At 40.1% G+C, this 12,688-nt stretch overlaps 1 protein-coding gene across 1 annotated transcript; it reads left to right on the top strand.

The window, feature by feature from the left end:
• Positions 1 to 326: 326 nt before the first annotated feature.
• On the top strand, positions 327 to 12,330 carry LOC126798917 (histone-lysine N-methyltransferase ATXR3). Its single transcript, XM_050526005.1, has 20 exons — positions 327 to 545; positions 722 to 3,349; positions 3,629 to 3,685; positions 4,008 to 5,156; positions 5,424 to 5,797; positions 5,882 to 6,439; positions 6,539 to 6,639; positions 6,742 to 7,795; positions 7,909 to 7,980; positions 8,322 to 8,432; positions 8,516 to 8,616; positions 9,066 to 9,165; positions 9,255 to 9,350; positions 9,519 to 9,686; positions 9,776 to 9,901; positions 10,027 to 10,080; positions 10,378 to 10,625; positions 10,710 to 10,818; positions 10,905 to 11,207; positions 11,837 to 12,330. Exons 2-20 carry the CDS (start codon positions 877 to 879, stop codon positions 12,011 to 12,013), a joined length of 7,431 nt encoding a protein of 2,476 aa, XP_050381962.1. The 5' UTR covers positions 327 to 545; positions 722 to 876; the 3' UTR covers positions 12,014 to 12,330.
• The last annotated feature ends 358 nt before the right edge of the window (positions 12,331 to 12,688 follow it).

Here is a 12,688-nt window from a genome sequence, read left to right as displayed (position 1 = left end):
GTACGCTTTTCAGCAATTTTTCTTTCTTATATGCTGAAAAATGAAGTACTTGCTCAAGGTGTTTTCACTTAACTGATGTCGCACCACTCGACAATTTTGATGTTCATGCCCAATATATTCTTTACCATAAAGTCGCCAATATATTCATAATTCAATCACGAGTAACATCACCCATCTTGCTACTTTCTTCTTGTGTATAAGGCTATTTTAGTCATTTCTTAAAGTCAGCCACAATTTCACAACCGAAGCACACAAAAAGCCCAAAATCTGAAAACCCAAGTGAAAAAAAAAACCGAAAAAAGAAGAAGAAATTAATACAACGGGAGAGGGCCTCGTCTTTGTTTCAGACCGAGAACTGCAACAAAAGAAGAGAGAGCGATACACAGAAATAATAAAGACTCTTGATAGATTTTCTCCCACACATAAATTGGGCTCCAGCTTCTTCTTCCTCCTCCTCGCAGATCGAGACGGTCTTCATCGACTCTTATTCCCTCACGCGCCTCCGCTGCTCCGATCTATTCACTCAGCTCCTCATATCTCCAAAGGTAAATTCCCCTCCCCCCGCGATTTCAATTCCCTCTTCTCCCCCCCTAGGGTTTCGATTCCAGAGCATTATCTTAATCGGAGTCTCTTCCCCGTGTTTTGGTTTATCCTCGAGTGTCAATTTGACATTGGAAACCCTACATTATTGATTCGTCTGTTCGATTTGTGCTGAAATTAGGGTTTCGAATTGGAGGAGCGAGGATTTCCGCGGCGGCGAAGAAGCAGGAGAAGAGGAGAAGAGGAAGCTTGAAGTATGAGCATCCATAGCCCCGGGAGAGGGGAGAAGAAGAGTTAGGGTTTTGAGAATTGGGGGATTCAGAGGTTGGTATTTCCATGGGCGATGGAGGAGTCGCATGCATGCCTTTGCAGCATAACATCATGGACAGGTTTCCAATTCCGGACAAGACTGCGCTTTGCGGAGCCAATTCGAGTGCGACTGCTACTGCTACTACTACTGCTAACAATGGCTTCAATTCCAAGACGGTTGTTAAGAAGAAGGTAATGAAGATCAAGAAGAGGATTGTCAAGAGGCCCAAGGCCAAAGTAGCTGCTGCCAACAGTAATGCTGCGGCCGCGTCGGGTGTGAAGAGTGAGCTGGGAGTGGTGAAAGGTGGCAAGAGTGATGCTAAGGAAGCTGAGAACAAAGAAGTTGACAGCACGAAAGAAGCCGAGAAGAGTGGTGTGAAGGCAGCTGAGAACAGTAATGAAGCTGAGGGCAGTGTTGTGAACGTCGAAAATGGGGAGGATAAAAAGGAGGAGGTGGAGGAGGGTGAATTGGGGACTTTGAACGGTGAGTTTGTGCCGGAGAAGTGGCGGAGGAGCGAGGTGGTGGTGGAGAAGGAGGAGATTGGGGGTGAGAAATGGAGGAGGAGTGAGGTGGAGAAGGGGGAGTCATTTTCGGGGAAATGGCGGAGAGGTGATGGTGAGAAGGTGGATTTGTATTCGGAGAAGAGTAGAAACAGTGAAGCTGAATTCGGCTCGTGGAGACAGCCCAAGGATGACTTTGAGAGAGGTGAGTACATTCCTGACAGATGGCAAAAAGGTGAGCTGGCCAGAGATGACTACATTAGCCGGAAAATTCCGACCAGGTACGAAATGGGCGGGAGGGGCAGGGGAAGGGGATGGAACTTTGAGTCCCCTTCTGGAAAGTATCCGAGTGATGATGGTTTTAGAAGGAAAGAATATGGTAGAGGTGGCGGTCAGCACAGCAAGAGTGCTTTAAGGTGGGAAAGTGGCCAGGAGAGGAATCCGAGGATTAGTTCGAAAATTGTTGATGATGAGGGTGTCTACAAGAATGAGTTTAGCAATGAGTATAGCAATGGTAAGTATCAAACTAAGGAATTCTCTTCTGTTAATCGGTTGAAGAGGTACAGTTCTGATTCAAATAGTAGCGAGCGGAAGCACTACGGAGATTATGGGGATTATGCAGGAGTAAAAAGTCGCAAGCTTACTGATGAAAGTAATCGCTCTGCTCACTCTGAACAGTATTCACACCGTTCTGTGGAGAGATCTTATCGAAATCCTTCTTTCAGAGCAGTGCCGGACAAGTACTCTTCCAGGCATTATGAACCATCTTTGTCCTCTAGAGTGGTTTATGAAAGGCATGGGCGAAGTCCAGGTCTCCCTGAGCGGTCCCCACGTGACAGGTCCAGGTATTATGATCATCTGGACCGGAGTCCTGTGCGCCGCGAGAGATCTCCATATGATCAAGAGAGGCCTCCTTATGGCCGTGATAAATCACCATTTGGGCGTGAAAAGTCACCACCATATGGCCGTGAGAGGTCTCCTTATGTTCATGACAAATCTCCATATGTTCGAGAGAGATCTCCATATGCTCGTGAGAAATCACCGCATGCCCGTGAGAAATCTCCATATGGACGTGAAAGATCTCCATATGTTATGGAGAGATCTCCATATGAAAGGAGCCGTAATTATGATCACCGAAATCGCAGTTTGTCTCCACAAGATCGACCTAGGTACCATGATCGCAGGGATCACACCCCCAATCATTTGGATAGGTCACCACGTGACCGGGGTAGAGCCACTAGTTATAGAGGTACAGGTCGGAAAAGTGGAGCAAGTGATAGGCGCAGCTCCCAATATAAGGCGCAGGAAGATAAGCTGGTGCAGAAGGATCTCAATGGAACAGATTCGAATTCCTCTGCCAAAGAATGTCAGGATAAAAGCATTGTTCCCGACATTAATGTATCTGTGGAGACAAATGCCAACTCTGATTCTCACAAAGAAGAATTGTCTCAAAGTCCAAATATAAATTGCAAAGTAACTTCTCATATTAGTGCAGCCCCTCCTGAAGAGCTGCCTTCTATGGAAGAAGATATGGATATATGCGACACACCACCACATGTTCCAGTAATTGCTGATTCATCCACAGGGAATTGGTTTTACGTTGATTATTATGGTGTGGAATGTGGGCCTTCCAGATTATGCGAGCTTAAAGCACTTGTTGAAGAAGGGTCTCTGATGTCTGATCATATGGTCAAGCACTCAGATAGTGATAGGTGGGTTACTGTTGAAAATGCAGTTTCGCCATTGATTACTGTGAATTTTCCATCGATTGTTTCAGACTCGATAACCGGACTAGTAAGCCCTCCAGAAGCTCCTGGCAATCTTTTGGCAGATAGTGGACATACTGAGCACTATGGTACTCAGAATGGGAGTTTGCGGGGGTTGTCTGCAGATTTTTCTTCTGAGCCTCTTGTAGAAGATTTGCATATTGAAGAAAGGGTTGGAGCTCTGATGGAGGGTTTAACAGTTATTCCTGGCAGGGAACTTGAAGCTGTTGGAGGTATGTCTTTGTATTATTATTCCTTTTGCAGACTATTTTTTGATTTTTTTACCGTGACTTACCGTTTCACTCCTCGGTTACAACCCACACTCCATGTTTCCTTTTTTAGTAACTTACTCTTTGTCCTTTGTAAAAATTTCTACCAAAAAAAGGAAAGGAGTGTGGATTGTAAATTCTGGAGTGTGAGGTTATGTTGTGAAAGCTTTATTTCTTAATTAATATTTGTTTTAGGAGATTTTGACTCTTTCTACACTTTCTGGATTTTTCTACGATTTGCAGAAGTTCTGCAAATGTCATTTGAATGTGATCAATGGGAAGTATGGGGAAACACTGAAGGTACGCAGAGATCCGAAATGTTTACTCATCATTTTTTCAATACATATATATATATATATATTATCATAATGTACGCGTATATTATTTCTTTTCCAAGTCCATTAATTTATATACCTATGTTCTATGGACAAGCTCTGAGACCACAGCACATGTGAGTAAATGGGATAACAAATTTTTTTTAATACCATATGTGAGTGACTTGAGATTATTTTGGATTGGATTTTGAAATATTTACAATTAAGAGTTGCACAATTTATGATATATACAATTTTTGAATTTTCATATTTCTTTTTGCCTGAACATTGCATTTTGTGACATCTAGGTCTCTCTCAAGGTCATATTGGTGAACGGAATGATCAGAAACCTGAGGAACCACGATATTCTGACTTTAAAATGAAAGAAGCAGCAGAAATAGGGTTGACTGCACCCTCTGATAAAGATCCTTTCGCTTGTGGTGATTCCAGTGACTGGTTTTCTGGTCGATGGTCATGCAAGGGTGGTGATTGGATAAGGAATGAAGATGGGGTGCAAGACAGGTCTTTTAGAAAGAAACTTGTGGTCAATGATGGTTTTCCATTATGCCAGATGTCAAAGTCTGGGTATGGAGATCCTCGATGGCATAAAAAAGATGAACTGTATTATCCTTCACAGAACAAAAGGCTAGATCTACCTACGTGGGCCTTTTCATGTCCAGATGATGCTAATAAAGTGTCTCAAAGTAAGCCTACTGTCATAAAAGGAGTAAAGGGAACTATCCTTCCGGTAGTCAAGATAAATGCATGTGTTGTAAAAGATCACGGTTCAATTGTTTCTGAGCCGCGGATAAAAGTCCGAGGAACAGAGAGGCATCCTTCGAGGTCTACTCGGTCATATTCTGCGAGTAGTGATGGGAAGAGATCATCTGGTGAAGGTGATTCTCAAATGAAATTAGTAGGTGACAGAGGTTCAAAGGGATCTTCCAAATGCATTTCATCCATTAAAATCCCCAAAGACTGTATTGGCACAGTTGATGACTTGCAATTGCATTTGGGAGACTGGTACTACCTTGATGGTGCTGGTCATGAACGAGGGCCTTCCTCGTTCTCTGAGCTACAGTCCTTAGTTGATCAAGGAGTGATCCTGAAACATAGCAGTGTGTTCCGGAAATTTGATAAAGTCTGGGTTCCTATTACCTCCGCCATTGAGACTTCTAATGCTACAAAAATTAATAAGGAAGAGAAGAACCGAACCTCAAGTAATTCTTCAGGGCAATCTCAAAGGACCGCAATTGCAGAATCAAAAACAAGTTTGAGTTGGTTGCAGAACCTGCACCCACAGTTCATTGGTTATACATGCGGAAAGCTTCATGAATTGGTGATGAAATCTTATAAAAGTCGGGAATTTGCTGCAGCGATAAATGAGGTTTTAGACCCCTGGATTAATGCACGGCAACCCAAAAAAGAGCTCGATAAGAACATCTACTGGAAAGCAGGTATGCTACTCTAAATTTTGCAACTTTTTCTTGACCTTTAATTGGGAGGACATATAGACACTTTGTATTTGCTGGTCCAATTTTCCATTTTCATTCTGCATAGTCAGTTAGTCACACATCTTTGATATATTGATTGTGCTTCTTTCTTTCCTTGTCTCCTTTGAGCCATAATTTTAAAGGTATCTTGTAGTTACATATTTCTCATATTCTTTTTGATATCCATTCAAGTTTCATTGTGTCCACATTAATTGCTTGTGGTAATTGTAGACGGTGATGCACATACTTCTAAAAGAGCTCGCTTGCTGGTTGACGAAAGCGAAGAAGACTATGACGCAGAAGAAGAGTTGCAAACAATAGAAAAGGATGAATCCACATATGAGGAACTAGTTGGTAATGCTTCTTTCCTCAGAGAAGACAGCTTGAATTATGAATCAGAAATGGCCAGCTGGGGTTTATTGGATGGACATGTGCTGGCACGGGTCTTTCACTTCTTAAGATTAGATATGAAATCTCTTACTATTGCTTCTCTGACTTGTAAGCACTGGAGAGCTGCAGTCAGTTTCTACAAGGATATTTCAAGAAAGGTAGACTTGTCATCCTTGGGTCCGAACTGCACTGACTCCATGATTGTGAACATTATGGTAAGATTTGCTTTTTCTTTGGTACTGCAAATGCTGGAATTATATTAACTTCTTCTTGATTCTAATTTAAATTATTGCTTTCAGGGTGGTTTTGGCAAAGAGAAGATTAACTCAATGGTTCTAATTGGCTGCACCACCATCACTCCCCACACTCTGGAAGAGATTCTTGGTTCACTTCCTTGTCTATCTACCATAGATATTAGGGGTTGCAACCAGTTTGGTGAGTTGGTCATCAAATTTCAGAACCTGAACTGGATTAAGAGCCGTAGCTCACGTGGTACAAAGATACATGATGAATCCACTTCAAAATCAAAGAGTCTGAAATATGTCACTGAGAAATCTTCATATGTTTCTAGAAGTAAGGTTTTAGGTAATGATATGGATGATTTCAGTGAACTGAAAGTGTACTTTGATAGTGTGGATAAGAGAGACTCTGCTAATCTATCATTCCGGGGAAGTTTATACAAACGTTCAAAACTATTTGATGCTAGACGGGCGTCATCCATTTTATCTAGGGATGCTCGTATGAGGCGGTTGTCCATTAAGAAATCAGAAAATGGTTATAAGAGGATGGAGGCATTTGTTGCTTCAAGTTTGAAGGACATCATGAAGGAAAATACCCCTGATTTCTTTGTACCCAAGGTATTGGGTGTCGTCTTTTCTTTGTTTCATGTAGTTGATAATGTTGATTGCAGTTTTTTGCGTCATAAAATAAATGTTTTCTTTCTTTTTGTTGACCAGGTCGCCGAAATTCAAGATAAAATGAGAAATGGGTATTACATTCGCCGCGGATTGAGTTCCATGAAGGATGATATCAGTCGAATGTGCAGGGATGCAATTAAGTAAGTTCTTTTTCGATTTCTGTCCATCATGTGATTTCTTTAGTGACCAAGTGATGCAAATCTCTCTCTCTCTCTCTCTCTCTCTCTCTCTCTTTCTCTCAGAGCAAAAAACCGTGGTGAAGCTGGAAATATGAATCACATGAATCACATTATAAATTTATTTATACAACTGGCCACACGTTTGGAAGGGGCTTCCAAGTCTTCTGATGCGAGGGATGAGCTGATCAAGTCGTGGGAAGATGATACATTTGCAGGGGTTTCCTCTGCGTCCAAGATAAAAAAGAAGCTCATTAAGACTTCTGAAAGGAAGTTGAGGAGTAATGGTGGATCCTTTTTGAATGGTAGTTTGGATGATGGAGAATATGCATCTGATCGAGAAATCAGAAGGCGTTTATCCAAGTTGAATAAAAAACCTATGGATTCAGAAAGTGAAACCTCAGATGATCTTGACAGGTCATCTGTAGATGACAAGAGCAATAGTGAGAGCACCGCCTCGGATACAGAAAGTGACTTGGAATCTGGGTCAAAAATTCAACCTGGGCAATCAACAGATGGATGCTTAGTTCATGATGAGGGAATAGATTCTATGACTGATGATCGTGAGTGGGGAGCTCGCATGACCAAATCAAGTTTGGTTCCTCCAGTTACAAGAAAATATGAAGTCATTCATGAATATGTTATTGTTTCAAATGAAGAGGATGTAAAGCGGAAGATGCAGGTCTCTTTGCCTGATGACTATGTTGCGAAGCTGACATCACAGAAGAATGGAACTGAGGAATCTGATTTGGATCTTCCTGAAGTCAAGGACTACAAGCCAAGGAAATTGCTTGGAGATGAGGTTCTAGAGCAAGAGGTTTATGGAATTGATCCCTATAGCCATAATCTTTTACTTGATTCCATGCCAGAGGAGTTGGATTGGCCTCTTCTTGAGAAGCATTTGTTTATAGAAGATGTGCTTCTTTGCACCCTGAATAAGCAAGTGAGACACTTCACAGGGACTGGAACTACTCCCATGAGCTATCCTTTGCGGCCTGTTGTTGAAGATATTCTGAAAACTGCTGACCATGATAGTGACATTCGAACTGTGAGGATGTGCCAGGGTATTTTGAAGGCCATAGACAGTCGCCCAGATGACAAGTATGTTGCTTATAGAAAGGTAAATGCATTCCTTCCCAAGCTGTTTCCTTCCTTTTGGTATCTAACCTCTTGGATTTCTTGCATGCCTTTTGTTTTTGATTCTTGTAATTAATAACTTATTATGATCATCAGGGGCTTGGCGTCGTTTGCAACAAAGAAGAAGGTTTTGGAGAAGAAGATTTTGTCGTGGAATTTTTGGGGGAGGTATGGCTGCATGTTTGTTAATGAATATATATATATATATATAAATTTTTTTGCCTTATTGATTTTGTTCATTTTATAATGAATTACTTCAAGTGTATCTGTTCCTAATTGTTATCCTGAAGCTTGAACTCAGTCACTGGCTCACTGCTAAAAAAGAAGAAGTGGTTTCTAAAGTCCACCATGTGTCTTGTTTTGACTATTTCATGTGTATAGTGACTAACTTATTTATCTGATGTGTATAGTGACTAACTGACTATAGAGTGTCTATACTTTTACAGTAATTCATTTTCTATGTTGGTTCAGAGAATTCTCTCTTACCGTAATTTTCATGTTAAATGTAGGTGTATCCTGTTTGGAAATGGTTTGAGAAGCAAGATGGCATTCGATCTCTGCAGAAAAATAGTAAAGATCCAGCTCCAGAATTTTACAACATTTATCTCGAACGGCCCAAGGTGCTTTATTGTTGCGCAGTTTTCGTTTGTAGTTACTGTTTACTTTACTGATTTGTGCCTGATCATTGATTGTTATTTGGCAGGGTGATGCTGATGGGTATGACTTAGTTGTTGTTGATGCCATGCATAAAGCAAACTATGCAAGTAGAATTTGTCACTCGTGCCGGCCTAATTGTGAAGCAAAGTAAGATATATTTGCTCTGTTAGACACATTATTGTCCTCGTCTCATCATGCATATAGAGAATTATATAGTTGCAGTCTGGACTTCTGGGAATGTGATTTTGACTCGCAATTGATTATTCCCATGTCTGGTGATATATGGTGCTGCATCTAGTTAAAAGTTCTTTCTTGCTACTTATGTTTAACAGTTACCTTTTGGCTTGTTTGTAATAAGAGCTTTTGTTTTTTTACGATGTTTTAGACTGTTTTATAATATTACTGGATAATCAGTTTTGCATTTCACAAATTTCAATATGTTTTACAGCCTGCCATCAAGATATGTATAATTAGTGGTTTGTTATGTCTTGTATCATTTTGAAGTACCTGTAATACTCAGTTGCATTATAATGCTATAATTTAATTGGCCAAAGTTTTCCTACTAGTTCCATAATATTGCTGTTTCATCAATGCAGAGTTACCGCCGTAGATGGTCGTTACCAGATTGGTATTTACACTGTACGTAAAATTCAACATGGTGAAGAGATCACATTTGACTACAATTCTGTTACGGAGGTCTGACTCTTTTGCTTATATATTTTCTTTGTGTTACTATTTTGCAATTTACAGGACCATCTAACAATTTAAGTTTATTTTGGTGGCAGAGCAAGGAAGAATATGAGGCATCAGTTTGTTTGTGTGGAAGTCAAGTTTGCCGGGGAAGTTACTTGAATTTGACAGGCGAAGGAGCATTTCTGAAGGTATTAGAAATAGAACCTGTACCTATTAGAGGAACCGAGCTTTTCTTCTAACATTGTAATATTGTTGCCCAAAGATGACTGGTGCAATGAGTGTTTAGTCTTAATGCTACATTATGTCCTTTATGTTTCTCATTCTCATTTTTTATCAATGTCTTTTCTATTTATCAGGTGCTGAAGGATTGGCATGGAATTCTGGATCGTCATCATCTAATGCTGGAAGCGTGTGAATTAAATTCAGTAACTCAGGAGGATTATTTTGACCTGGAGAGAGCTGGTTTAGGAAAATGTTTGCTTGGTGGGTTGCCAGATTGGGTGATTGCATACTCAGCTCGTTTGGTATGTTCCCCTACTGCTGCGTAATTCACTTATTTTGATTTAAAAATCAACCATCATTTATTTTGCTGTTGCTATCATTTTGCTTGAAGGTGAGATTCATAAACTTCGAAAGAACAAAGCTTCCTGAAGTGATTCTAAAGAACAACTTGGAAGAGAAAAGGAAGTACTTCTCAGATATATGTCTGGAGGTTGAGAAGAGTGACGCAGAAGTTCAGGTGAATTTATTTGACACGCACACTCACCCACATACTCTCTCTCTCTCTCTCTCTCTCTCTCTCTCTCTCTGTATTACGTTTTTTATGGCTGATATTAGGCTACTATTGCTTATCGTTTGGCACAGGCTGAGGGTGTGTTCAACCAAAGGCTTCAGAATTTGGCTGTTACTCTTGACAAGGTAATTACTATTTTCTGTTTTATATAAATTAGCCTGGCATCATTTTTTGTTAAGTATATAGTAAAATGAATTGTTGGGTGGGCTTTATAGACTAATGTAAAGAAAACATTGTCTGAATTTGATATGGTGCTTCGTAAGTTGATGCTAGAGGATTTTTTGGTCAGGACTTTCTATGTGTTTGTGTTGTGGATTTACTTGATGAGGCATAATGTGTATATCCTTTCTATTCCTATATTATTTTATGGTTTATCTATAAAATCATGTTATTTATGACTTTCTGCTTGGTGAAATCTACAGGTGAGGTATGTTATGAGCTCTGTATTTGGCGACCCGAAGAATGCTCCACCTCCACTGGAGAGGTTAAGTGCAGAAGAAGCTGTGGTCTATCTATGGAAGGGAGAAGGATCACTTGTTGAGGAACTCCTTCAGAGTATGGCTCCTCATGTGGAGGAACAATTATTGAATGATCTCAAGTCCAAGATGCTTGCTCATGATCCATCGAGTTCAGATGACATATGGAAAGAACTTAAGAGATCGCTACTATGGTAAGTGAATGCTTTTCTTATGCCATGTGTTGAATATGTACCTTCTATCTGGTGTGGACTTCATAGGTTTTATTTAATTGGCAGGTTGAGAGATGAGGTTCGGAATCTTCCCTGTACATACAAGTCTCGGCATGACGCTGCTGCTGACTTGATCCATATATATGCATACACAAGATGCTTTATTAGAATACGGGTAAGGTTTTCTATTGAGAAATTCTGTCAAGTTTTGTAACTTAATATGGGTATGGCTTTATTAAATCTTCCTCCATTTTTTTTCAGGAATACAAACCAGTAACTTCACCGCCTGTATACATTAGTCCACTTGACTTGGGCCCTAATTACACTAACAAATCAGGGGCTGATTTTCAGGAGTATTGCAAGACTTACGGGGAAAATTATTGTTTAGGGCAGCTATTTTATTGGTATAATCAGTCTAACGGGGAGCCAGATTGTAGCATGCGTAGAGCAAGTAGGGGTTGCTTATCATTACCTGATATTGGTTCCTTCTATGCCAAGATTTCAAAACCTTCACGACAGCGTGTTTATGGTCCAAAGGTTGTCAAATTTATGCTTTCGAGGATGGTGAGTCTTTTTTACTTTTGGTGCCTAATTTTCTTTCGATCCCACTCCTGACCGTGTCTTGGTCAAGAGGTATCTTTTATGATGTTTCTCTTGTTTATTTTGATTTTGGACGAATGTTTCTCTTGTTTAGAAGTTTGATGTAAATAGATAAGAGTGCGGACTATGATTATTGGTAGCTTAGGGGCTCTGAGGCTTTGAGTCTTATCATTTCTTGACGTGATTTTATCTGGTGATAAATTCCATGTTCAATACTGTCCTTATTTTAGAATTTCTGTCGTCTTGATGAGTTGCTTTTTAGATTGTATGCCCATTTTATGTTGACCAACCTAGACTTACTCTGGAATTCTCTTGTCAAGTTTTCAGTTTAGAGACTTTCTGCAATGCAATGTTGTGAGATACATGTTTGATGAAATACTTCAAATTTTGTTTATAATGTTTTATCATACCATCTAACCTTTCCTGTTAGTGTATAGATGTTGTTTAGACTTGATTGATAAAGTGATGATTTGTATAATCTTGAACAATGTAGTGAAAGTAATTCTATTGGCTTCATCAGGGTGGGTGGGATCTTGTCTGTTTAACTCTGTTGATTATTGGGTTGTTGAAGCTTTCATTTTGTAATGTTTCAGGAGAAGTTTCCGCAAAAACCTTGGCCCAAGGATCGTATATGGTCATACAATAGCTCCCCAAAAGTTGTTGGCAGTCCAATGCTAGATGCAGTTGTGAATAACTCTTTCTTGGACAAAGAAATGGTGCATTGGTTAAAGCACAGGCCTGCAATATATCAAGCTGTGTGGGATCGGTGAAGTTTTGCTATCGTCAGGAACCGGCAGTGGGATTACTGGCCAATGCCTTGTAAATTGTTTTGGAATGATTAATGGGTTTTAATTTACAGCTTCCCCTTATAAATGTGGGTAGTTGGTAGTCATTCCAAGATATGATTCTTCCCCTGCTCTCTCATTCTTATGTACAGCTCATCTTTGTAATCTGTAATGCATCACATAGCTGTAGAACATTTGTTTTTGGTCTAGTCTAATTTTAGAAAGAAATAGAAAAAGTAGTCCATGCCTAATGTTTCTGTTATGTTGAAAGTAACTTTCTTCTCAATTTAATCCTCTACTGAGGCCTGTATATTGTGAAATAAACTCCATTGATTTACGCGCATCTCTCCGCACGCAAAGCTCAATAATGACATAGTCTAGAACAACATCTGTGTCTCCATCTGTTCAACCTTTGCATTTCCATGTCTTGTTTCCAGCATCATGCTTTCTCGTTCTGCCTCCGTCGCTTCGGTGCGAGTGACTCATGCTCGTACCTTGAGCAGTTGCGAAATTTTTACCATCCCATGTGACAATTGAGAACAATGTGGGAAAGTGAAGCTTTTTACTGATCCTCATCGGCAGAAACCTGGAAAAAGCCCATTACTGACCCCAAAGATAAAAAATGCGTGAAGCCAAAGTTTTCCTACGTGACAAAACTTT

This window comes from Argentina anserina, chromosome 6 (genome assembly GCF_933775445.1).
Source record: "Argentina anserina chromosome 6, drPotAnse1.1, whole genome shotgun sequence".
In the NCBI taxonomy this organism is placed as follows: Eukaryota; Viridiplantae; Streptophyta; class Magnoliopsida; order Rosales; family Rosaceae; genus Argentina; species Argentina anserina.
The sequence above is the reverse complement of the archived record's forward strand: the minus strand, read 5'-3'. Positions and strand labels throughout refer to the sequence as shown.